Source organism: Magnolia sinica, chromosome 11 (genome assembly GCF_029962835.1).
Source record: "Magnolia sinica isolate HGM2019 chromosome 11, MsV1, whole genome shotgun sequence".
Taxonomy (NCBI): Eukaryota; Viridiplantae; Streptophyta; class Magnoliopsida; order Magnoliales; family Magnoliaceae; genus Magnolia; species Magnolia sinica.
The window spans coordinates 6,686,778-6,713,649 of NC_080583.1; the positions used below are offsets into that span (position 1 = coordinate 6,686,778).

General features: G+C 40.4%; 1 protein-coding gene across 1 annotated transcript; it reads left to right on the forward strand.

The window, feature by feature from the left end:
* Window positions 1-1,368: 1,368 nt before the first annotated feature.
* Window positions 1,369-21,358, forward strand: LOC131218689 (geranylgeranyl transferase type-2 subunit alpha 1). The gene is made up of 8 exons (XM_058213384.1): window positions 1,369-1,539; window positions 1,643-1,802; window positions 2,347-2,507; window positions 2,592-2,696; window positions 14,705-15,523; window positions 15,632-15,821; window positions 18,954-19,140; window positions 20,833-21,358. The coding sequence occupies exons 1-8, from the start codon at window positions 1,424-1,426 to the stop codon at window positions 21,216-21,218; spliced, it is 2,124 nt and encodes a 707-aa protein (XP_058069367.1). The 5' UTR covers window positions 1,369-1,423; the 3' UTR covers window positions 21,219-21,358.
* The last annotated feature ends 5,514 nt before the right edge of the window (window positions 21,359-26,872 follow it).

A 26,872-nucleotide genomic window follows, 5' to 3' on the forward strand; every position in this document is an offset into this window, starting at 1 on the left:
TGCATTCGATATCTAGGGCTTTCCAAGCCGACGATGTTTTCTTGGATGAGATATCTAAAGCGAGGTCCACTCTATCAACGGCTTGGATCATCGAATGATGTGGCTCACTTGTAGAACTTCACCTAGGCCGTTAATCCAACCATTCCCAAATAAACTGGAACCCATCTAACTCGAGTCATGTGACTCATTCAGATCCGACTCGACCTGAATGGAATGGGTGAGTCGGTCCGATCCAAGTAGGCTTTGCCCAATCCGAACTCAAACCGATCTAAGTTCGAGTTACCTAGTAAATTGACCTGACTCAACCCAAAACTTGATCCGGTTAGACCTGACTCAATTCAAATCCAGACTCTCTAACCCTACTCAGCATCCCCTATTTTGACCTAAGCCCTAAATTTTTTTTTTTTTTTTTTCTCTCTCTCTCTCATTCTCCTCATCTTCGAAGCTCAACCTCTCTTCCTCCCTTATCCTCTTCATCTTCTAAACCTGACAACCACCCACCGCCATCACCCGTCTCTTCCTCTTTCTCCTCTCTCCTCTCCATTATCTCGGTCTATCCCTTCCTCATCTCTCGATCTAACTTGGTGTCAACTCAATTCGACTCATTACTTCTGGTAATATTGGACTTAGTCCGAATCAATCTAGGCCCAACAGAACTGGGATGGAGCCGGGCATGTTAGACTCGGTGTCGAGTTCAGGTCATACCTATTGGAAGCCCAGCTCTAATCCCATCCATTGTAGTCACTCACCCATGATGCTCATGTGTCATCCACTCTATCCATCAGCCGCATTATCTCATATTAGAAAGTGGGCCACGAAGCAAACAAATCTAAAACTAAGGTGGGCCACACAACAGGAACCAATGGGGATGTGGACCCACCGTTGAAACCTTCCTTAAGGCCACTAATTTTTTTGGACGGCAGATATTTTATTATGTTTTCCCTTCAACGAATATAAAAATCTTGGCGGGTCCCAGGAAGGTCTCAATGGTGGGCGTTCCATCCCCACTGTTTATTGGGATATGGCCCACTTAAATTTCGGATCTGCTTGATCTTTGACCAAAAGTCCTAACATTAGCTGCTGCAATTGATGGACGGATCGGATGCGGCACGGACATCACTGACGGGCCCAAAAGGGACGTCCATTGCATACTGACACTGACAGCAGCGACTCGCTGCTGGATGGTGCTCTGTGCGCCCCACCATTATGTTTGTGAGTTATCCACGCCGTCCATCCATTTTTTCAGATTAGTTTAGGGGATGATCCAAAATGGATGGACGGCGTGGATAAAACAAATACATCATTGTGGGGCCCACAGATCACCGTCAAGTAGCGACTTCCATACAACACCCGTTGCAGGAAACTCGCGTCCCTCGCCTCTTACAACAGATCCGGAGAGAGAGAGAGGGAGGGAGAGAGAGAGATGCACGGCCGGCCGCGTAAACCCCTCAAACCCGAGGATGAAGCAGCTTCCCTCGCCAAAGCTGCTAAACTGCGCACCCTCCAGAATCAACTCCTTCACATACACCATAACAGAATGTCTCTCTCTCTCTCTCTCTCTCTCTCTCTCTCTCTCTCTCTCCGTGAGAAAAACCTCTGTTACTGAAATTAGGGTTTTTTGGTTTCTTTGATCTTTCTGCAGTTATGACAAAGAAGCCCTAGAGATCAGCTCGAAGCTTCTAGAAATCAATCCGGAAATCTACACTGCTTGGAACTACCGGAGACTCGCCGTTGAAAACAATCTACGGTCAGAAATCGATCCCGATTCCATCAAAGCCCTTCTCGATGAAGAGCTCAGAGTCGTATGATCCAATCCCGTAAAAATCCTTTCTTTTTTCTGGAAATGATATTTGCATCCCTACTTTTGATACACACACCCCTTTGGAAACTGTAAAGACAGAAGTAGGTAAACTGATATATGGAAACTGTTCATGTAAACATCGCATGCTTGTTTTCTTAATTTAGCGAGCATTCATTCCTGATGTGTCCCATCTTCCGGCGATCTAGCCCGTACATCTTGTGGGCCCCATCATGAATGGCAATATGACAAAATTTCGTCCATCAAGTAACCCCAGCCATCCGATCAGTCGCATTTTCTCAGTGCATTTGGATCATTGGCTGTGTTATTGTTTTAACTGTCCATTTGCAGGTCAGTAGTTGCATGGCTAGGATTGTCCTGTCGGGCAGTGCTTGTCCGCATTGCCTGTCCACTGTTGGGTCCACCAGATGAACTGTCCGGATCATCAGCATGGATTGCTGATGCAAATGAAAATTCCGGTAATCTAGGTGCCTGGGCATTGTATCTTTCCTTTTATTTTGTTATTATTCTTCTTATAAATTGTGTAGGTGGAGAGTGCATTGAGGCGGAATTTCAAGTCATACGGAGCATGGCACCATCGTAAATGGGTCCTAAGCAAGGGCTTTTCTTCAATTGAAAAGGAATTCAAGCTTCTCGATCAGTTCCTAAAAGCTGATTCCCGGAATTTCCATGGATGGAATTACCGGAGGTGGGATTCTAAGGTTTCAATTTTGTTTGAGTTTTGCAAAACCAAACGCAATGAGTTATTTTGCTTATCTTTCGTGGATTTTAGATTCGTTGCAGCATTGAAGAATGTGTCGGAAGAGGAGGAGTTGAAGTTCACTACTGATAAAATAAATGCCAATTTCAGCAATTATTCTGCGTGGCATAATCGGAGGTATGGCAACATTGATCTTTCTCATTTGATTTATTAGCTATGGTCTTGTCATAAATTATAACTATCATAGTATTAAATTTGTGAGCCATACTATGAAACTTTGGGAGAGAGTGATTAAGCAACAAATGTATTAGAAAATCAGTTTGGTTTCATGCCAGGAAGGTCGAGCACCAAAGCCATTTTCATACTTACAGATAATTGACAGAAAACTATAGGGAGATGAAGAAGGATCTCGACACAATCTTTATTGACTTAGAGAAAGCATATATGATAGGTGTCCCTAGGGAATTAATTTGGTGGGTGTTGGGAAAGAATGGAGTTACAAGAGTATATATATTGGAAGAATTTGTATGAGGGAGTGGAAACAAATGTGAAGACCATTAGTAGTTAGACAAGTGAGTTCCCAATTACTGTAGGTATGCACCAAGGGTTGGTATTGAGTGGTTACCTTTTTGCATTGGTTATGAACAAGTTAACGCTAGGAGGAGATCCCATGGTGTATGTTGTTTGTAGAGTATATAGTTTTGATCGACAAGACGAGTGAGGGCTTAAATACAAAGATGGATTTTTGGATGGATGGTTTAGAATCTAAAGGATTTAAAATTAGTGGGATTAAAGCAAAGTATATGGAGTACCGATAAAAAAAAAGTATATGGAATGCAATTGTAGTAATAGTAGGAGTGGAAACAAGGAACTAGTTAAGATCGCTGGTTAAGAGTTATCCCAAATTACTTTTGTCAATATCTTAGGTCAATAACTCATGAGAGTGGAGAGGTTGAGAAGGATGTTGCCCATAGAATTCAAGATGAGTGGAAGAAATGGGGATTTGACTCTTGAGTTTTATTTGAGGTGATTTGAGAGGATTTTGCCCCAAATCTATCATTTGGCGTTGTGTTTTTTGAAGTAAATGGAATCAAAAGTATTTGAAATCCATAGTTTTGGTGTGCTTTTAAATCTCACCTTTTTGTCGTGGTTTAGGTATGATTGCAATGAAATACCTTTTTCAGCTCCCTTTTCAAAGGTAAGAGAGTCACACATGTAATAAAGGTGTCACTAGGCTACTAATCCGTTGTACACGTGGCACGTTGATGATAGCCATAAACAATTTATCGACTACAACACTAAAATCACATCAATAGAATGATTTGAACTGTCCAAATATTGGTCATCTAAATGGACAGTTAAAAAGCGTTGGTGAGTTGCTCGTTTGTGATTCTTACGTTTGTGGCCCACCTGAGGCTCGAAATTTCCTCATTTTTAGCCAAAGTATATATTTCAATAGGCTTGTTACAATCATTTTGTCAAATACATATGTATATTAATTTGGATATTAAAGCTGATTTAGTTAATCAAATTCAGGTCTAGTGAATATACTAAAGAATTCCAATGCATTCCAAATACAAGCTCCCAAATGGAAGGCTTGGATTTTAGTGCATTTCAATTACAAGCTGCCAAACACAACCGAGGATTCAAAATCACCTTGATTCCAATGTAATTGTAATTTAGATTTCAATGTATTCCAAATACAAGCTTCCAAAGGAGCCCTTATGGTTAGGGGTGGCAATGGGCTGGGCTAGCCCAACCTTAGAGCCCTAAGCTCTCGCCTTTGTCTGCCTTTGCCCAAATGGGCTAAAGAGGCCCCAACCATAGCCTTCGCCCTGGAGGGCTGGGTCAGGCCAGGGCCACCCTATAAATTAAAGAAAAGCTGCATGTATGCTAGTGTACAATTAGTTTATAATTGGTTAGTGCATGCTTATGACCCGTTATGCTCTTTTAGAGAATCAAAGTTTTTCAATGTGAAGAAGATTATTCATCAACCAAGCATATGCCCCACCCAATTATCCACCATATATATGGACTTAAATACGTGCATTGATATATTGTTCACCATTTAAAGTGGGCTCCAAAATTTGGGCAATTTATAAGTACGTATGTATCATCCATCACAATACTTGAGTATCAAAGTTCTTCATATTACTATATACATTACCCTACATTACTAATACTAATACCTATGCACTATATAGTATACATCCAGGAAATGGATTGAGCCAAGCCGGGTTGTTCATCATTGGCCTTGTCCCAACCTAGCTTGAACACTGGGCCTAAATTTCAAGCCCTAGCCTGACCCTTGGGTCAAGTTTAGTGGCTCAAGCCTTAACCCTTTAGAGTTGGGTCACCAAAGTTGGGCTGAGCAGCCTGACCCATTGTCACCCCTAGTTATGGTGCTTAACTACCCTACAAGCTTTGGTATTGCCTTACCACATCCAAACTTTACAATCTTCCCTATCCATGTACCCGAATTGACCAAATCCCTCCACTCACATGGTCACCATCCTTGGCCAAATATACCATGTAGGTCCATGGGATGGATCAACAAATCTTAACCATTGGATGTTCATCAAGAGTGATTTAAAGGAAATAAATAGTTAAAACTAAAGTTCAACAGTTGAAAAACTTCCGGTTAACCATTAGAAAACTTTTGATTGCACTGGCTAGTTAGAAAACACTTGATGGCCAATCTGAACCACAAGATTAGTCCACTAATCATATCCCGAGTAAACAAGTATCTTTGTTCGATGATGTGAGCCTCAACTGGACCTTGATGCATGCACCTAGCCACACCCACATATTGTCCACCAATATAACCTCGTAAAGTGAGCCAAAGCGCATCACACCAAGACCTTCAACTCTGCACGTTGTTAGGTTTAAGGATTAGTGAAATCTAGTACATCCACAAGTTGATCTAAACCAGGCGTGATGGGCCTCCTATCTTAGAGACTTGAAGCGATTTGCAAATGTAAGTATCCAACGAGGTTGATAACAAGATCTCATTTACATGAATAGTCACACTGCCAAAGGCACCAACTTGTTGTTGCGCCCGATGGTAGAGATCTTCCATCCCGACTCGTGATCAGTCCCCTCACCTAAGATGACCACATCAAGAATGACCACTAGTTTATCCTAAAACTAGCTATGTGGTCATGATCAAATAGGGTGCTGAGATCCATGGCCACAACTCTCTCTTGGCCCATGGCCGTCGTGTCCAATATCAAGTTCCCAAGGGGCAAGGACAGCCTGAGGAATCCCTCTTTTTAACTCACATAGATTTTATGTATGTTATTAAAGTTTGGCATGCATTAATAAGGCAGATGAATGTATCGCATGATCAAACCGAGGTCCATCGCCATCATCATCTAAGCCATATCCCAATTAATTGTGGCCAGTTACATGATCATGTTCCTCCAATCCACTTTATAAAGGGCTAGACCTATGCCCTAGCATGACTTTGAAATGTCATATTTTTTCCGATTTATGATGGAAGTTATGGCATAAGTTTGATGCCTGCTACGAACCTAATGCAACCCTTCTCCTTATCCAAGCTTGGATCGGCAATGAGAGCACATAACTTCTATAGGCGCAATGTAATAGACTATTATATAGGATTTATTAAAATCAAGCACTATCTAATACTCTGGTACATAGGTTGATTTGAATCAACTAGTTGATTATAATTAACAAGTTGAAAGTTGAAACCAAAGTGTTCCAAATGGTAACGGTGGCCGTAACGGCCACCACCGTTACTGTTATGATACGGGCCGTAATGACCATTGTGGCCCCCGTATCAGCCATTACAGCTGTCTTTTTTTTTTGAAAAAACTGTTACAGGATCGTTACAGGGCCTTTACATCTTGTTTTTTCTGTAAAGGCCATCTCGACCTCGTAAAGTGTAATGGTTATGACCGTTACTGTTAAGTAATAGCCGTTACATAACCGATTTTGAATACCTTGGTTGAAACCAGGGTGTCCCGTATTCGTTACGATACGGTTGTATCAGCCGTTACGTAACGGAAACGGCTCAAGCCGTTACGCGATATGGGGCCAAAACGGGCAAGCATGCGATTCTGTGACCGTAACGGCCGTTACGGGCCATAACGGCTGCTACGGACCCGTAATGACTGTTACGGAAATAGGGTACAAAAAAAAAAAGAAAAAGAAAAAGGCAAAAAATACATTCTTTTTTTTTTTTCTTTCCTTCTTCTCGGGCTGCAGCTGCAGCTCTTGTTTTCCCCTTCTCTCTCATTTTCTCTTTCGTTTCCTCTCGTTTTCTTCTTCTCTCTCCATTTCCCTTTCTTTCCCTCTCATTTTTTCTTTTTCCCTCTCATTTCACTTTCCCTCTCTCTCAGTCGGGAAAAGAATGGAAGCGGATTGGCTGGTGTACCACACACCAGCTATATCGCTGCTGTAGGTACGTGTCGTGCAAAGACGAGCATTGACGCTGGAAGCAGATGGGCTGGTGTACCACACAGCAGCTATATAGCTGCTGTAGGTACGTGTCGTGCGAAGACGAGCACTGACGCTCCTTGAGCTCCGAGCTGTACGAACGGTTCAAAGGAGATCAAAGTTACATGGGCCCCATAGTGATGTATTTATTATATCTAAACCGTTAATCTATTTTTAGAGATCATTTTAGATCATTATCCAAAAAATGAATCATATCCAAAGATCAGGTGGACCACACCACAAATAGCAGCGGAGATAATGATTTTCACTATTAAACAATTCGTAGGGCCCACCATAACGTTTATTTTCAATCCAATTTGTTCATAAGGTCACAGACCTGTATGAAGAGGAAAATTTTTTTTCCATATTGATCCAAAACTTCTGTGACCCCCAAAAGGGTTTCAATGGTAGACGTTCAATTCCCCACTAGTTTTTGCAGTGTGGTCCACTTGATAGTTAGATCTGTCTTATTTTTCATCTCAAGCCTTAAGACGAGCTCGCAAAATGGATGCACGGTTCGGATATAACACATACCTCATAATCAGACCCACAGAACTTGTTGACGTCAATACAACAACTATATAAGTAAGGTACACCAGCCAATCCATGCTACCCATCAGTTTTTCCTGATCATTTCAAGGCATGGTCCCTAAGATGACGCAGATCTAGATCTCAAGTGGACCACACAGTAGGATTGAATGCCCACTGTTAAAAACTTATTATGGCCCACTGTAATGTTTATTTACCATCAAAACTACTGATAAGGTTGCATGGACTTGGATCAAGGAAAACAAAAGTCGCAGCTTAAAAATAAAAAAATATATATAATAATAATAATAAAAGTTTTAATTGTGGGAATTCAATCCCTACTGTGTGGTCCACCTTAGATATGGATCTACCTCATTTTTGAACCATGCCTTAAAATAATTTGATAAAATGGATGGATGTCATTGATATACAATACATACATCGTGGTGGGCCCTATGTACATGGTCGTAAAAATTGTCCATGAGGCATACATTATCTCAAAATTAATAAATTAAATTATGGCACTATTGTTGCCATGTCACAATTCCAAAATTAAATTATTTAAATGATTTTCACCGTTAATTTGCAAACACTTGTTTTGCTGAAATAGGATCATTTGATATTTTTCATTTATCACTGTTTAATAAATATCCACCAATCCATTAGTAAGATAAGTGCCAATAGATTGCATGAATTTAACATTGATTTGGGGCATCAAATGGTCCACCAAATCAGTTCTAAATCAACAACACTATTTACCTGAATATAATTTCAAAATTTTTCTTAAGATTTATTGGGAAAATTTATATTAATTTGTTAGATATATGAATTATATAATTGGACATAAAAGTCCCTAGATTGTATGTTGAAATAAAATGTACACAAGTCACAAGGTATGTAATACACCAAACCTACAAATATGAGATATTTTGGTATTAGATTCATTCTAATTAATTCATATTGATATTATAAAGTTAAATAATTAAATATAAAATATCTATAGCCAATACTAGGTTGTCTGGTTCATAAATTCATCAGATAGTCCGATACAGCTTCTCACCAAAGAGTGGACCGTTACACCACCATAAACATGTTCCAATTTATAAATGAATGCATATTTGGAATGCTTAGAATATTCCGGATTTAATCCATATTTTTTCATATTTTTTTTGCCAAAAACAATTTTGCACCGTTACGGGCCGTTATGCCCCCGTATCGCCGATACACTCCCGTATCCGTATCGGTATCTGTAACGCCTTGAAAATTGGGGGTCGTGCATACGCTCGACTCCCAAGTTTCTGGGTATAACTTATAACCGATTTTACTAATTTGCGTTTAATCAGGTTTAGATGCGCAATATGGAATTTTCGGAAACATGAAGCATAACTACAACTAGTCTACTGAAATGAAAGAGGCTGAAAATATATACAAGTCCAAAATAATATGGATGGGTCGCATAAGGCATTGCCCAACAAAATCACAAAAATATGTCCAAAAGAATGGTGAGCTCAATCCAACAGCCAGCAATCCGAGATCCGTCTACTAGGCCGATGGAGAACCGGCCATCAGCTGGAAGGAGGACAACTCGTCCTCCTCTCAAGACTCGCGCTGCCAGGCTCCTCATACTCTGCGTTACCTGCAACTACGGGAGAGTCTGGTTGGTGTTTTAAAATACCGTCCCAAAGTGGGAGTGAGTGATAAACTCAGTGAGCGCTATTAGTCTTAAGTTACACAAAACATCAATTATATTATGAATTTAATGAAAGACAATACATTTATAAAATCCTAACTAATCTTGTTAATGCATGTGCATGTGTTATGATATGATGCATGCCCTTACAACAATACTCCCTCGAGCGACTCCATCTAACGATTGCGTATGACCAATCACCCTCATTGCAACCTCAACTATCGAGTCGCCAACCTAACTAGTGCGATGCGGTCATGATCGTGTTAGCCGGGTTTTTAATTAGGTCCATTCAAACAACAAATTTGGAAAACTAGTACACCCTGCGATGTCAATGCCCTAAATTGGTTGCGAGGCCAAGGCCCCCCAACGTGTAAGGCTAAGGCCCCGTGATCCTTAATCCCGTCGAGTTCCAATCCCCGACTTCAAGCACATGGGGAGCGCTAAGCAGAGGGATCGCTCGCGGTCACTACGGGGAGGCTCGTCACTCCAGCGTAGGCCGACAGCTCGGACACAGTGTCCCATTCCACCATGCCCAGCTCTCAAGACAGTGGATCGGTCTCAATTGGTTATCAATGGGCTTCAATGGTTGAAGAGTGTTCTAGGTTCCATACAGGCGTGAGCAGACAAGGTTAACAAACATAGTTGGTCAGTGAGTAGACTAGGCCGCACAAGTTCAAGCGAGTACGGGACAGACGACATCGGGTACAAGCGACCCATGTAGTCCAACTACTGTCGCCCATACTCACCCACCCAATTCCATGGGTTTAGCCTCAGGATAGTCCTACCAACCGGACCACCGTCTCTCACCTCAGATTCCTGACCAATCCAGGGGTTTGATAATATTCAATAACACTTCAATAATCAAGGTTTATCTACTAACACAAGCGATATCATACATTTCTATTTCCAAACATAAAAATTCAGATTTTCCTACAATGCAAATACTAACAATATTATGATATAAAGGTGCATGTGTGTTGTGTGGGTTAGTGAGGTAGCCAAGCATTCATATATCCCATAGTACAAAAAACACACAAGGGTTAGTACATCCAACATGTTATGAGGAAAACATCATACAAGAATCGAGCAAGGAATGTACAAGCAATCATCAAATGCATACCCAATCATGTTGAGAAACATCAAACAATCCAAAATCATTCCATATTAATTTGGGGAGGACCTAAAGTATTAAGTCTTGTCTAGGTTTCTCTAGATTACCCAAATACATCACCCAACAAGCAAAATCATTAGATTCATACTAAAATTGGTGCTAGGCCACCTAAGCATAATAGTTATTTATAACTAGTGAAAGTGGAGATTTGGTCGTGGTTACTCTAAACTGTCGGTTTCAAGCTAAAAGAGTAACGGAGTTGACTTGGTCTATTAGCTAAGATCCGAGCCTTATCTGACTTGGCTTCGGTTAGATCTTTAATTTAGTTATGATTGTCTTGATTAGTTATTGATGAGTCAGTCAGATTTGGGCCCTATGTGAGTAAATCATGGAGCTAAACTTGATGTTCAAGTGATCGGGGGGATTCGTTGGCTTCCTACTGCTGATTAATCAGACTTGTGTGGTTCTGTGCGGTTCTGTACTAGTTCCACCCATGTATAGACTAACATTGAGTGCTAATGGTCAGTAAGTGATAATATAAGTTAATTTTAAAAAAAATCAAGGATTTTTGGAAATCCAAAACAATGAAAAAATCCAGGACGTTACAGTATCGGTGGGCACCATTACGCCAATCGATACCGATACGGGATACCTTGGTTGAAACTGAGGTCCATGACCATGACCTAAACATTGGTTTTCAGGGCACAACACTAACATGTATCCTATAAGTGGTGTTTTGTAAACATGGATCATTGGGATCCCTTTTCCCCATTGCCAAGTATGTAAGCATGCCCTTTTCACTTTCAATGTGATGGCAGTGCATGTTTGCTCAGTAGGTTCATTTGGTACTTCATTCTCTAGACGTCAACTGTTTGCAAATTCCCTTTTATGGGTAGCAATGTTGTCAAATGTTATAAGCAATCCAATGTGACCCAAGGGGGTTGTGTGTTTGTGGAACGGTATAATCAGGGGTTATCTGCTTGTGGAATGGTATAATCAGGGGTTATCTGTTTATGTAATGGCTTAATCGCATATCCCAATTTATTAGACTATTAGACTACATCAAGGCTCAAAAAGCTATTTGGAGGTTGACTTCGATGGGCATTTTCTGGTTCATTTGGAAGGATTGGAGCAATTTGCAATTTCAAGACAAAAAAGCATACGTTGAGAAGGTTATTTCTCTAGTGATATACGTGGTTTCTGAATAGGCCCCTTATGTTCAAGCGACTAAGTCTGTTGATCTCTCCTTTTTCTCTCTCAACTAGTATAGTCTTGTATTATTTTCCGCTTTTTCTTTTGTAGTTCTCTTAATAAATTCTTGTTACCTCAAAAAAAAAAAGACTATCAAGTCAACTAACAACTACTCAAATGAATTCATATACTAAAAAATGTGAAAAACAACACATTTTATTGATGTCATTTTAAGAGAATATGAGAGTAATAGTGTGAGAGAGAGTAAGACAGATAAGAGACTGGAGGGATTGGGAAATGAGCAAGGTATCCCAAATCGGTTACGTATCGGCCGTACGGCCGATACGTAATGGTAATGGGGGGGCCCGTTACGCGATACAGGGGCGTAACGGGCGATGGGCCGATATTGTAACCGTAACGGCCGTTACGGGCCTTGAAAAAAAAAAACCTTACATTTCTTCTTCTTCCTCTTCTCGGACAGCTGCGGCTGCGGCCTTCGTTTTCTTCTTCTTCTCTCTCTCTCTCTCTGTTCTTTCCCTCTTTTTTCTTTTCTCTCTTCTTCTTTCCCTCTTTTTTCTTTTCGGTTTCCCTCTCTTTCCTCTTTTTTTTTTTTTTTGCAGGTGTACCACACACCAGCTTAGCTGCTGTAGGTACGTGTCACGCTAAGACGAGCGCTGACACTCCTCGAGCTCTGAGTTGTTCGAACAGTTCAAAGGAGATTAAAGTTAAATGGGCTCCACAGTGATGTATTTATTATATCTACATCGTTCATCTATTTTTAAATATCATTTTAGAGCATTACCCAAAAAATGAATCGTATCCAAAGATCGTCTGGACCACACCAAAAATAGCAGTGGAGATGATGATTTTCATCGTTAAACAATTCGTAGGCCCACCATAACATTTATTTTCCATCCAATCCGTTCATAAGGTCAAAAAGACCTGAATGAAGAGGAAAAACAAATTTCATATTGATCCAAAAGTTCTGTGATCCCAAAAAAGATTTCAATGGTAGACGTTCAGTCCCCCACTGCTTTTTGCAGTGTGGTCCACTTGATAAATCGATTTGTATTATTTTTCGTGTCAAGCCTTAAGACGATCTTGTCAAATGAATGGACGGTTTAGCTATAACACATTCATCACGGGTGGGGCCCAAAAAACTTTGACACGTGTGCTACACTTCACAATCCGAGTCCCGCCTAATTCGGGCCCTTACAAAATTGTACACGAGACATATATTAACTTAAAATTTACCAATTAAATTATGAACTGCAATTGCTAACTCACAATGCCAAAATCAAATTATTTGAATAGTTTTAATTGTTATTTTGTGGACTTTTATTTGTTTTAAATAGGGTTTTTTGATTTTTTTTCATGATTCACTATCCAATAAATGTCCACCAATACATAAGTGGGATAATGGCAATAAATTGCATGAATTTGAGGCTAATTTGGGGCATAGATTGGTCCTCCAAGTCAGCCCGAAATTGGCAACGCCATCTACCTGAATTTAATTTCATTTTTTTAAAGAACTATTGGGAGAAAGATATTAAATTGTTAAGTATATAAATTAGATATTTAGAAAATTAAATATATGAATTTTGTAGTCAAATTCAGGTTACTTGGTTCAAAAATTAATCAGACAATCCGATACAACTTCTCACCAAAGAGTGGACCGTTACACCACCATAGACATGTTCCAATTTATAAATGAATGATATTTGGAATGCTTAGAATATTCCGGATTTAATCCATATTTTTTAATATTTTTTTGGCCAAAAAAAATAATTTACGCCGTTCCGGGCCGTTACGCTCCTGTATCCGTATCGGTTTGGGAGGGCACCATTACGCCAACCGATACCGATACGGGATACCTTGGAAATGAGAGTATTAGAATGGGAGAGAGAGAGAGAGAGAGAGAGAGAGAGAGAGAGAGAGAGAGAGAGAGAGGTGAAATTGGTGGGCTATCAAAGAGTTCCAACGGTTAGAAATCTAACCGTTGGGAAGTTATGCTATCACGTACTGTGTACGCGATGGTATAACTGCATGGCTATGACTTATGCGGTCACATAATCCGCATAAGCCCCAACGGCACAATAACCACATATACAACCATGGTGTATGCGGTCAACTAGTTCAAAATGGCATATGCGATGGCATAAGCGCTTATGCGGTCCATATGACAACACCGGTAGCGCTCTATAGTTGTGCTAAGGTCTGTCGTGGGGCTGGACCATGATGACTTGTGATTTCTGTTGGTAATCATCTACCAGTGGGCTTCTTGATACGTGTCAACCAACTTTGGTTCACCTGGCAATTGCTCCTCCATGACCCTAATTTTGTCTCTCCTTTTAGGGTGTGCATGCAACAGTCAGGTTAGCGGTCCATACTGGGTGGGACCTTGTTGCTATGTGAGTGGTGTCAATATAAGCCCTTCCCATAGCTGGTTTCAAGTGCCTGAGTGAAAGAGGAAGGTTGATGTTTGTTGGGCAGGCAATCATTGAACATTTTTCCAATCAACCATTTGAAAGATAACCCTCAAATTACCTGGCGAAAAAGCTAAGATGAGGATGATTTTAATCAGCTTGTAATTTGGTTAAAATATTTCAGGATGGTTGGAGATGATTTTAAATTGTGTTATATAGGGTGTGAATCGCCCAACTCATATATAAGACTTTGACTTTAACAATTAGATTGATTTTCTATATGTATTACACTATTACTGATACAGAGTGGTGATATGGATGATACATGTTGTGGTTTTTTTTCCCCTGATGTCGATGCATTACGTATCAGCTTATCCAGTACCTGCTCCAATGCCGGGATGTAAATGCACATCATGTGCTGGCCGTAAATTGTTACCATGCTTAATCAATTTATACAGCAGCCTTGGCAACAGAAAATGTGTTCTCTGTATGGGAGTTAATTTGACTAATAAATACACCCATCATTTCGACTCATGCAATTATACTAAACCCATTTTGGAAAGGGTCCATTTATTTTTCAGTCAAGTTGATGCTGACAACAATTCACTTCCCCTGAATGTATCTGTTATATTCTGTCTTCACTGTAACTTGAACCTTTTGGTGTATCTCTTTGTTTTGAAGTTTGGACTCAGGATGCATGTTTTATCTCTTTGACAGATGTTCACTTCATTTAATATTTGTTTTGAAACATATCTAACAAAGGGTACATCTGTACTAGTGTACTTCTGTCTCACCTGCTCAAGAAAAAGGCTCAAGGATTTGTTCCGAGGGAAAAGGTCTTAACAGATGAGTATGAGCTCATACACCAAGCACTTTTTACAGACCCAGATGATCAGAGTGGGTGGTTTTATCATCTTTGGCTTTTGGATCAAACAGTCAATCAAGATGCTCCGCTGCTGATTTCTTCCTGGCCCATTGATGGTTCGGAACTGATTTTATCTACTAATGGGAACATGGACGCCCATGTAACTGCTCCATTCACCAGTTCCCTTTCAGAGTATGTTTTGCCTACAGGATGCATACCGCTCATACTATATTTCAACCACGCTGTTGAAGGTGTAAGTTCGTCCACTGTAATTGTTGAATCCATGTTTGATAAGAATGAAGATCTTATTTGGAGGCCACTTTCGATAAACAACTCGGGAAGAGCGCATGCTTGGGTGACATATCTGAAACTTCCTGATGTAAATCACCATGCTTTGAAAGCTTATCCAGTTGAGGTTAGCCTTGGACATTCTCAGGGTATCATTTCCTCAAATGGGTCCAACTACAACTATTCTTCTCGGTTTGGATTTAATCTGAACTTACAGTCTACTGATCCAGATCAGGCTGAAAGAAAATCAGTTACAGAGATGGTCATCTGGAAAGACAATTTTTATACCGACGAAACCCTTCTTCTGGATTTAAGTCCCACTGCACTTTCATTGGATCAACTAAGGATCAGCGAAGACCACGAACCATCTGTTTCTAAGTGGCACATAGACACCTTAGCAAACGAGATAGCTCTTTTCCGGGAATTGTTGTCAGAAATAAACTGGTTAGTCTGCTTCTATCATTTGATTTATTTTGAGTAAGTTGAAAATAAATTTGAAAAATCTATTTCTCCATTATGGCTTATTATATTACATCCGTTTCCTCTTTGTAGTAAAATAGCGAAGCTCACACTAGCGCGGTTGTTAATGGCTCGTGATGCATTGATGTCACTTGGTACGTTATGCATGCAAAAGAGGATCCATTCGGAAGAGGTTTTACAACTCTTTAATGACTTGATGAAGTTGGATCCTGTACATGCCTGTTATTACAAGGACGAACATAGCTTAGTCCTAATGGAGCAAGTACTTCTCTCTTTCTCATTTTGCATTATTATTCTCCTAATATCATACTTGTTTTAGAACAATTTCCAACTTGTATGCGATCTGGATGCATGTTCTGTTGCTCTCAAACGCTTCTGTGCCCGGTCATGTTATATATACACCTTAGTTTTATACTGAATTTCATGAAATTACTGTTGTGCCTTTTCAGACAATTTTCTGGAGCATACTTGTTTTTATCATCTGACTGATATTACTTGTCAAATTTCAGAATCTTGTCCTTTGAAATTTCTCAGTTCCAAAGGTCAAGATGATAGGCTAGTGGAAAATTGCGAGTGACGTACAACTATCTTTCAGACCTTATGGTGCATATCTTATGATTTGGGGCAGAAAAATGGAAAGTGGAATCCTGTTTAGTGTGGAATCATATTTTCTGTGTCACCTGAATGCCAAGCCTATGCTTTTAACTTGGGACTCCCACCAATGAAAATTTGGCGGTACATCCAAATGATACCTTGATACTAGAACAAAACCTTTGATATCTCATGGAGTTTGATCTTGTTCCAATGGAAAAATGATTAACCAAGGCATGGTTCTCCAAGTTAACCATTTTATAATTAGCATGCTTGTAGGCTAGTCCAAGAAACTGGCTCATGTAATCGGTATCTTATTAAGGTGAAGATAATGTTTCAACAACCTTTTGTATGTATACCAGTTAACCATTGGAGTATGTATTTAGATATTCTCAATTCAAGTTCAGCAAATTTCAAGTTGGGTTTTCTAAGTTTGTGGAAGCCTCTGTAAACTCAGTGAACCATCAACGATGCACTGACCTGTGAGAGTAGGGAGAATGCATGATTAGTAACAAATAACCAGTAAAAACTATATGAGGGTGAACAGCCCTTGAACAAAGATCTTCTGCTTCCTCCTATTTCCTGAGACATGTACTTTTAGCACATTCAGCTTAGAGCCTTTCCTCCTTATCTCCAGGTAGTACAGCCCATCCTGAAGTGACAAACAAATTCAGGGACCATATCCGGGGTCCATATCTAGAACAGCTTGTATACTCCATCCCTCCCTCTCTTTGAATCTGAATTGTCTTCTAATGATCCAAACGGTTTATGCATTATAGGGTTCGAGCCCATAGCTCAATGGTCAACAAAAGTGTGTTTCGACATTGAGGTCACACACACACACACACACACACACATATGTATATGTATATGTCCATTTGGGTCATATGTGCATATATATGCACGCGCGTGCGCGCGCACATACATATGTTATGAGAGACCTACCGGCATATATCACATTGCAATACATTAGGATGTATTCAAGAAAACTTCTTACTATATGCAACCTTTATAGAACTACCTAAAATTTCTAATTGCATTGATGGTGATTAGTGATCTCCATGGACCTCAATTTCTTCTGTTGCACATGAAATAATGTAGATGCATGCATCCTCCACGACTAACCTCTATGCCAATGTTGCTTTGAAAATATTCAAACTAATAAGCTCTCGCCTCACTCTCATTTGAGTCTCTTAAGGAGTGTTGTAAAATCCAGACTTGATGCTGACCGGTTTTTGTGGTGGTTTGGTCCAATTGTAGATCCAACCATTCAGGCCCATCCCCACCCACCCCACCAAAATATCTGCTTAATCTAAAATTATAAAATAAAGTAAATTATAACCAATCTGATGCTAACACTGTAGTTAGGGCGCCTTTTTCTATTAGAGATTGTGCTTTTGAAATTTTGTCTAGCCAGCTTGTACTTTTTTAAGAAAAACAATAACAGTTGACAACCTATTTAGCCGGGTTTAAACGACTGTTTTGGGTGTTGGTTCAGGTCCAGTCTGGCAAACCAGTCCTGTCTGGGTTGTGAAATGCTGCTTTAAAGACAAGTATGCAAAATGCAATTTTAAATTCTCCTTTTCAATCTCGCAAATACCTCCAATACTAGCTATACCCAGGTTTCCTAACTCCCAGAAATGAACGTCTTCCTTCCCTTTGCTTATTGTTGGCAAGGATACATATCATCTGTAAATGTTGTAGAAGAGTGTTAGAAAGAATGACTACCATTACCCAAACATTGGTATGACAAATGTACAATAAACCTGATTACTAGGACGAAGTTAATGCCCAAAAAAGTTTAACTAATGACACATATGTCCCATTCTGTAACATAGCGCCCTTGTAGATGATGCATGCTAACAATCAATGTTGAAAATATCGTTATCATTAGATGTATTAGAGACTTGGGAATTTGGATATGGAAACATGTATCGATATTGTCAATAATAACGCAAATGCCAGGGAATGTATCACTATCTGATGGAAACAAAAGGAAAAAGGTGGACTTTTTCAGTGAAACTTCAAAAGATGTTAAAAGACCCAGGATTAAACATTTAGAACTCAAAAACATTACAAAGGACGGAGTGGGTTTAGGGAAAGGTAAAGGGATGTGAAGAATGGCCCTGCTTGCTGTTTGGTGGGCTGTTTGGGAAGAAAGAAATGCAAGATGCTTCAAGGATAAAAGCAAAGCGGTGGAGGGATTTCCCGAAGGCCTGGGCTGCTTGTTGTCAAATGGGCTTCTTGTGTTGATCAGCTTATGGTTGTAATTTTGCTTTTCTTGGAATGTAATTGGGGCGCTAGCTCGGTGCCTTTTTGTTGTTTGTTTTTACCTGTGCTTTAAAAAATTCTCTGTTATCTCTTGAAAAAAAAAACTATACATAATAGGTGTCTATTGTATAGCGTGTTGTCTGACAAAAATATTTAATTAATAAACTAATTCCAGTGCACTAATTTTTAAGTAATAATGCAATAACTGTGCATATATGATGCAATAATTTAAAATACCCCCAAGAAAGAGATCCCTCCAATTTTTATTTTTATTTTTGAAAAAGTGGTTTTATGGTTTTGGGCATTTCCATCCATGGTGGGGCCTGATCAAGATTAATGGTCTGGATCACCAAACCATGGTGTCACATGCAAGTTGATCTGGCAACTCACCAAACTATGCATTTTTCCCTAGAGTTTACTGTTGTTGTGATGTTCGCATACTTGATGAGCACCGATAATGTATGGATCCATTATATTATCTTATAAACCTTGTTAACATGAGATGAACACTCTCATTTGAGTAATTTTGCAGCTTACTTCCAATAGGGAATCTTTGGTGAAGCACTGTTCATACTATAAAGAACTAAAGCCCTCGAGAGCCCAACCTACTGTCTGCCTACGGCTTAACAAATTATCACTGTCACGGATTGGTTTCTTTGAGCGTTTGCTGTGGGTCCAGATGCTAGATCTCAGTCACAACGAGCTTCAATCAATCGAAGGTCAAATCCTTAAGATCATCTTATTTTTATTTTCTTTCATAAGATCCTTTAAATTCTGTCTTATGAATTTATTATTGCATGTGCACAAATAGCACTGCAGGATATCTGCCTTTTGTTTTATAAGTGAGCAATGAAATTATCCTTGAAGCAAGGATGTACATAGCTTGGCTAGATCAAATGGGCTTGATCAGATTTCATCAATAACCTCTAGAAAAAAGAATAAAAGAGGGAGTAAAAAAATACTCGATTGGTCACAATTCGGTCTGGACTCGGAGAAGATTCAACTTGACAAAACTCAGAAAAAAAAAATCAATGAACCTCGACAAGCCTCGACTCACCCAGATTCTATAATATTGATATGTTATTATATTTGGAAAATTAAATGTTATCAACAGATGTTCGATTCGAGTTTGTAAACCATGGCATACTTGTTCTTCAGTTTGGATGTGTGTTCCTTGGTTCCAGTGCTCCAGACCATTTCATGAACATGGGCTCATGGTTGGGTGATCGATACTGTTGAACTGACGATACCCATCCTAAGGCTTCAAATGGTTGCCTATGCACAAACAGTCAAGAAGCAAAACACTGACATTACACTCTACAGGAAAATTGCCAAAAGATTGAAGTGTTGGGATCTCCAAAAACTGGGAGAGTTTTTGGGCATCCTCCATTGAAGATGGGGGCTCATAGGTTCAACGGTCTGGATCACCCAACAGTTTTCTGCACATTTACAGTACTGGGATCGGCTGCAGATTGTACATTTTCCTAGGCCCAGGGCCCTACTGTTTCTCTTAATCATGTTTACATTTAGGTTAAACAGTCAGGTTGAGAAGTACAACTGCTTGCTGGTAAGGAAATGGGACATCCTAAGAGAATCACAGCTGTTTCTTGCTGGTTGCTGGCTATTGGCAGGTGCTTCCAGCAATGAGGTTGAGGGTTCAATTCTCACAGGCCTCGTTTTGCATTTACCACTAAAAGACAGTTGACATGGCGATTGACTTGGTTGAGTCATGCCGAGTCGTATCAAGTTGGCCTCAGTGTTGAGCTAGCTCGACAAGGCTGATGAAGTCATGACAGGGTTTCTTAGGGCCTGTTTGGATCATGGGATTAGGTCGTATGGAACTGCATTTGATCTAATGTAAATTCCATCCGGCGTTTGGAAAAGATGGGAAGAATTGGATTAATTCAGGTATGATATCATCCAGTCCTTGCAGGAGATACGGCAGGATTTCTGGTGGATTTTGAAATCCACCATATTCATGGGCCCACGTTGATGCATGTGTTCTATCCACGTGGTTCATACATATTTGCCCTTTACACATGACAATCGAGTTGCATATGCTTTCAGGTGACCAACATCAGTTGTGAAATCTTGTCCATTGATTACAATTCCATGGTCCACCAAACACACATTTCACTTAATATAGTGTTTGCTCCAAAGGGAGAATTTGATCCCAAACTTGGAATTGGATGGTCAAATTACATGGTATTTCTAGACATATAATCATTGTGCAATAATAATGTTAATTCCACCTATTGCAATTCAATACCATTTAATCACGTGTTGTAAACGGTCCGTCAGAGACTCAGCTACAAATCTCGTCGAGTCAAATTGACTAGGCCAAGTGTTGAGTTGAGTGAGCTGAGTTTTAGAACTATGCTTGTAACTGATTTCTTTGGGTTTTGTGGCAGGTTTGGAAGTGATGCAACTCCTCACCTCCTTGAACCTAAGCAACAATCGATTCCGCAGTTTCACCGCATTGGAGCCTTTGAAACTGATAAAACCATTGAAGACACTTGACATCTCTCACAACGAAATCGGGGCACACCCAATCGACACGACAAGGTATTTATGTTCATCTCCTCTTTCTCAAGCAATAGGAATCGATTGGAATGCTGGGGAGTACACAAGCAGTAATGTCAACACCGGGAGTCACTGGGAAGCCATATTGATCTTTAAAGATCTGCATTTGGCACAGTTAGATGTTGAGGGGAATGCAGTTTGCGACGAGGATTTTAGAGTGTTGTTGGTGCGTGTGATTCCTACCCTTGAATGGCTCAATGGCAAGCACATATAGCAATAATCTTATAATTTTTACAGGGGATGATTTATAGGCCGATTTGTTTCAATAGAATTGAGTTGTACCATACAAACAATCTATGCTTCTTTAAGATGATTTATTAATCTGATTGATCTCAATACTTGCATCGAATCCAATCAACCCGAGTCATAGGATATCCGGCAGGAAGCTGTGCAGCGTATGTAGGGTTTTCAGTTCCAGCAAATGGGATCCGTGCTTGGGTAATCTGACCATTGTTACATTGCTTCCCACCGCAAATAAAAATATTCTCCGAGACGTCCATTTCATCACTTTCATCACCATTCATCCATAGATCTAAAACATGGCTTGATTCGAAACTTGGCCGAGTCAACTCGATTTGGCGAGATTTTGAGCTGGGACACCATAGAATTCAAAAGAGTGAATCGGTCTGTATTCAGCATGACTTGTCGAGTCGACTCGATAACCCAGTCAACTTGACATGACTCACTGCAACTCGAACCGAGTCACTCGGTTGAAAAATACTCATCCGAGTCTTCGAGTCAACCCGAACTGGCTGAACAATGAGTCCAGTTCTTGGATTCTGTCATGGCAACATAAAACATTTCGAACAGGTATATCCCAGCCCAACCAGTTCAAAATCCAGGCGCCTGACCCACTGCCGAGCCCAGTCATTGTTTAAGCTATTAACGGACCAGATCCTCAGTTAAACCTATAGGTGGTCTAAACTTTTATTACTACCTCCACCCAGGACTGGCCCATTTAGAGCCTTCATCTCAACTATCTATCTGAAGATCATAAATTTAAAGGCTGTGATCGATTCCTTCTATCGAGGGATTTTTGGGAATGGTCCCATCATGGGAATGAACCTAGCAATGGTTTGGATTACTGGAGCATGGTCCCACTGATTGGAACGTATGGAGGGTGCTTGACCGGAGTATGAGATACATGGCTGGTAGGATCTGTTCTGGCAATGGTCCGGGCTTTTGGACCGGCACATGCTTATTGGGGCTGAAGGCATTCATGGGCTCTTTCAGGCCCATATACAGGCTTGGGCCTTGAATTCTAGCATGGTCCTGACCATGGGTGTTTGTTAGACCCTGAACTCATCCTGCACTGGTGGGCGGTTCTGCCGACATGGTTTAGCGTCGAGTCGGGACTCATTGGGGGTGTGGAACTCGTGGTATCGAGCTGGGTCGTCGGGTGTGGACGTGTGCAAGATCCAAGCTACCCATCTAGCCAAGCCCACTCTGTAATTTGTCTTATAGACGTAGTTCATCATATCACCCGACGGTTTTGATTCATGAGAGGCAAGTGCCAAAGATTGTACGGCAGCAAAGGGCCAGGTGGGCCGGGACTTGAGCCCCTAAACTTCACGCAAGGGCTGGGCTCCGGAATGAAATCTAGGACCAGGGCCAGTTATGAATGGCCTGGCCTGGTTCTAATAATCAAGTGGGCCACAGCTATGCAGAAAGAATGGACGGTTTAGACATACTAGTGAGGCCCACCTTGATGTATTTATTCTATATTCATGGCATCCGTTTTGTCAGATCATTTTAGGGCATGAGCCTAAAAATGAAGAAGATCCAGATCTCAGGTAGACCAAACTAAAGAAAACATAAAGGAAACAGTAGTGTTTGAAGCCACTACCATTAAAAACTTCCTAGGGTCCACCGTAATCTTTCCATAATGTTGATTTTCCATCCAACCCGTTGATAAGGTTAAATAAATCTTTATCATGGGGAAAAAACAAATATCAGCTAGATCCAAAACTTTTGTGGTCCATTAATGGTCAATCACCACTGTTTCCTATGGTATGGTCCACTTGAGAAATGGATCTGCTTCATTTTTTGGGCTTGTGCCCTAAAATGATCTGGAAAAACGGATGGACGGCATGGATGTGGAATATATACATCAAGATGGGCTCCACAGTAAGGGCCCGTTTCTCGAGCCATATTGCTTCACGAATTCCCCTTCTCCAGACATCATTATCCATTTACCGTGGTAAAGGGTTAAACAAACGGGCCTTAAATATAGGCCGTTGATCTTGTTCCTATATCTTTCTGCATGTGTTGCCCACTGATCAATGGATGGATTAGGACTTGGACCTGCTGTGCTGGGTCCACGCCTGGTATGGGCCAGGCTCAGGCCTTGGACCTCAAGCGTACAGCCCTAGTCGGATGATCAGAGCCATCCGATTAAGTTATTGCAAAATGGATGGTAAGGCCGTTTATACTCCTAACGTCGCTGTTGCATGGCCTCAAGCCAATGGATTTGATCATCACAGTCATGGTGATTTTGGGGTCATGTGCAATCTAGAACAACGGCTCTGATCATAATGGGGCCCACCAGAATTTCCATCTGAATAAAATCAGAACAATTTCCACCTGATCATTGGCTCTAACGATCAATAAGCTAAACGATCCATGGGAGTCGAGATCTGTGGGGCCCACCGTGATGTATTCATCAGATCCATCCCGTCCATCAGGTGCTCTCTTCAATTTGAGGCCCTGTATTTAAAAATTAGCTTGATGCAAAACTCAGGTGGGCCACACCAGAAGGAAGAGTTGGGATAGGGATGCCCGCGATTAGAAGATTTTGCACTGTGTGGGCCCATCATCTAGTGCCCATGCAATCCGACCGTTGATCAGAGTGTTCTGATAGCATTGGAGCGTTTCACTACCTTGCATCAAAGCAAGTGGATGCTGCCACTACACTAGATTGGTTGGTTGTGATTTATTTAGGTATTTTTATTTACTTTACTCACTTTCTACCATTTTAAATACATTAAATAATAGAACTTAATTATTAAAGTTTTGGAGCTGAGTCTATTGAAGACTCCATCGAGTCGTTGGGTTGACTCAACCAGAAACTGAGATTTCAAGTTTCTAAAATGTGATTTCCTATAAATTAGAATAATCTTATTAAATTAAACTATTTCATTTTTTTAACATCATATATTTATTGAGATTTTTATATATTGTTTTTTATTTTTTATTATTCTCAATGAAATAAATAAATTATATTTTTTATATACTAGTATTTTTTATAATTTCACATGATATTAGAACTATGATTTGATATTGATGCATCATCCATTTGTTTCTTTTTGTTCTTTATTTTTTTTTCCCCTTTATTTCCTATATGTTAAAATGATTGATAGCACACGTTAGACCATTTACTTAAAAGTGATCGATACTATATCGAAACTTGTATTTCAACCACACTTACGGTCAATTAACCATCTCTATCATTTGCAACAATAAGCATGTCATCTACGATGAATCATTTATTATTTAATTCCAAATGCAATTTGACTACTAATCTATCAATACCTTCCTCCCTGCTAACCTAATGTGACCGCATTTATTTGAACAGTAAACCGCTCTCATAAATGAGCTCATGCAAAGCATGTTTGAAAGGTGTTTGATATATACATATACATATACATATGTATACATGTGTGTAGTTGATGGGCCCATCCCTGAAAGTGGTTTGTTGCCTCGTTAAATCCCACAACATATATCATATCATTAATAATGGCCTATTATCCATTCAAATAATGCTTGGATAACACATTAGTGGATATTACCCTTAGCACCTTAGGAGGTGTTACCCTTACCATGTAGAGACTATCTTGATGAATGTATTGTATATCCACGCCGTCCATCCATTTTTCCATATCACTTTAGTATGTGTTCCTGAAATTTAAGCAGATCCAAATCTCTGGTGGACCACACCAGTGAAAATAGTGGTAAATGACCACAAAAGTTTGATCAAGCTGATCCTTGTATTTTCCCTTCATCCATGTCTTCTTGACCTTATCAACTGGTTGGATGGCAAATAAACATTACAGAAGCATTACGGTGGGCCCGAGAAAGTTTTTTTCATGTGGTGTGGTCTATCAGAGATTTGGATTTGCTTCATTTTTTTGCCCATATACTGCAAAAACAAATGGACGGCGTGGATAGCGAGAAAATGATAAAAAATATATATATAAAATGATCAAGGTGGCCCCACGGGGTAACACCTAATCCGTTCCCAAGGTGGTCGTGTTGCAGTAACTAATCCACGTCCTCCAACTCCTGCCTGCACATCCACTTTGCACGGTTGGATGTCTTTCACGTGTGAAAATTTACAATCACACACGTGGCACCCTTATTCGAGCCAAAGAAAGAATAGACAATGCTGTCTATATTTTACCACCATACACGTGGCGCTCACGTACGCCAATTCAGACGGTGGGATCCACAATGGATGAAGCATCACTGCATCAACTGGAAATCAGATTGATTGAGCGATCCTAGCCATCCTTTACAACACCCGAGCTCCAACGGGACCACCTTGTTGTTTGTGTGGCATCTACTCCGTCCATCAGGTGCAGCCCTTGATGTTAGCTCCTGACGTAAAATATCAGCTGCATCCCCATGTCTTGTGTGCCACACCACATCGAACAATGGAGATGGGACATTAACCATATGTTAGAATGTACTGCTTAGCATTGCAGCATTGCGTTAATATTCAATCCAAACCCTTCATCTGGTGGGACTCACCAGGATGAATATACATAGGTGTGTACATCAAGTAGAACTGAGTCAAGCTAGCCTCAACTCGACTCAGCTCAACCACTGGGTGACCTCAGCTCGGCTCAATCCTCGAGCCTGACTGGCCAACTTAGCTTGGGCCGGTGAGCAGCTCGGGCCAAGTTGGAGCCAAGATCGAGCCGAGTTTACCATTGAGGCATTTCCACAAACACCTGCAACTACAAAATTCCACTATCTTATAAATAGATGCGATGGTTTTACAGGTATTTTATCAAACACCTCCTAAGCAACATAAAAACCAATAAAAACAAATTAAAAAAGGGTATTTGTTTCATGTACATACCTTCCTTGCCACAAACCACATTTGGTTTGAGTCATTTTATCAAACGGTTAGTGAGCAACAACAATAGCAAAGTAATCGAGTCACCGAACTAGTTCAATCCGAGTTCGATCCAAGCTGAATTAGATCCGAGTTGAGTCGAGTTGGGGTCTGCTCGAACTCATTTTCGAGCTCAAAAAATCAGCTCAACTCGACTTTGAACCGAGTCAAATCGTGCTTTTTCGAGTCGACTCGAGTGAGCTAACCGAGCTAGCTCAGTTCATGTACACCCCTAAATATACACTCCAAAAATCAGCCTTATACAAAATGCAGGCAGACCGCACCGCGTGAGGTTAAGATGTTTTAGAAGTGATTTTACATTGTCCAGCACCGTGTGGCCCAGATGAGTTTTAGATCCGACTGTGGCTTAGGATTTACGGTGAATATGAGAGGGCTTACCTGATGGACGCAGCGGATGCCACAGGGAGCATATCAATCCCAACCGTCCATCTAATGATACCCTTACCATGGATTCCTACGGTACAGAAATTACACCTCCCAGACAATCCTAGCCATTTATCATCTATGCTTTCCTGATCCTGTCCCTATCGTCCATCAATTTTGTTTTCTACAGTCACCTTGAAGACTTAGTGATCAAACGGTCCTTATCATTCAAATAATTCATCCATGAGAGTGACCACTTGTTGTGATTGATATGCTCATGTGCTGTCAATGACACCAGCAAAAACCAACAAAACATAGCTTTAAAACGGTCAAAGAAAGTGACGTGGATTGCGTGGTGACCCAAT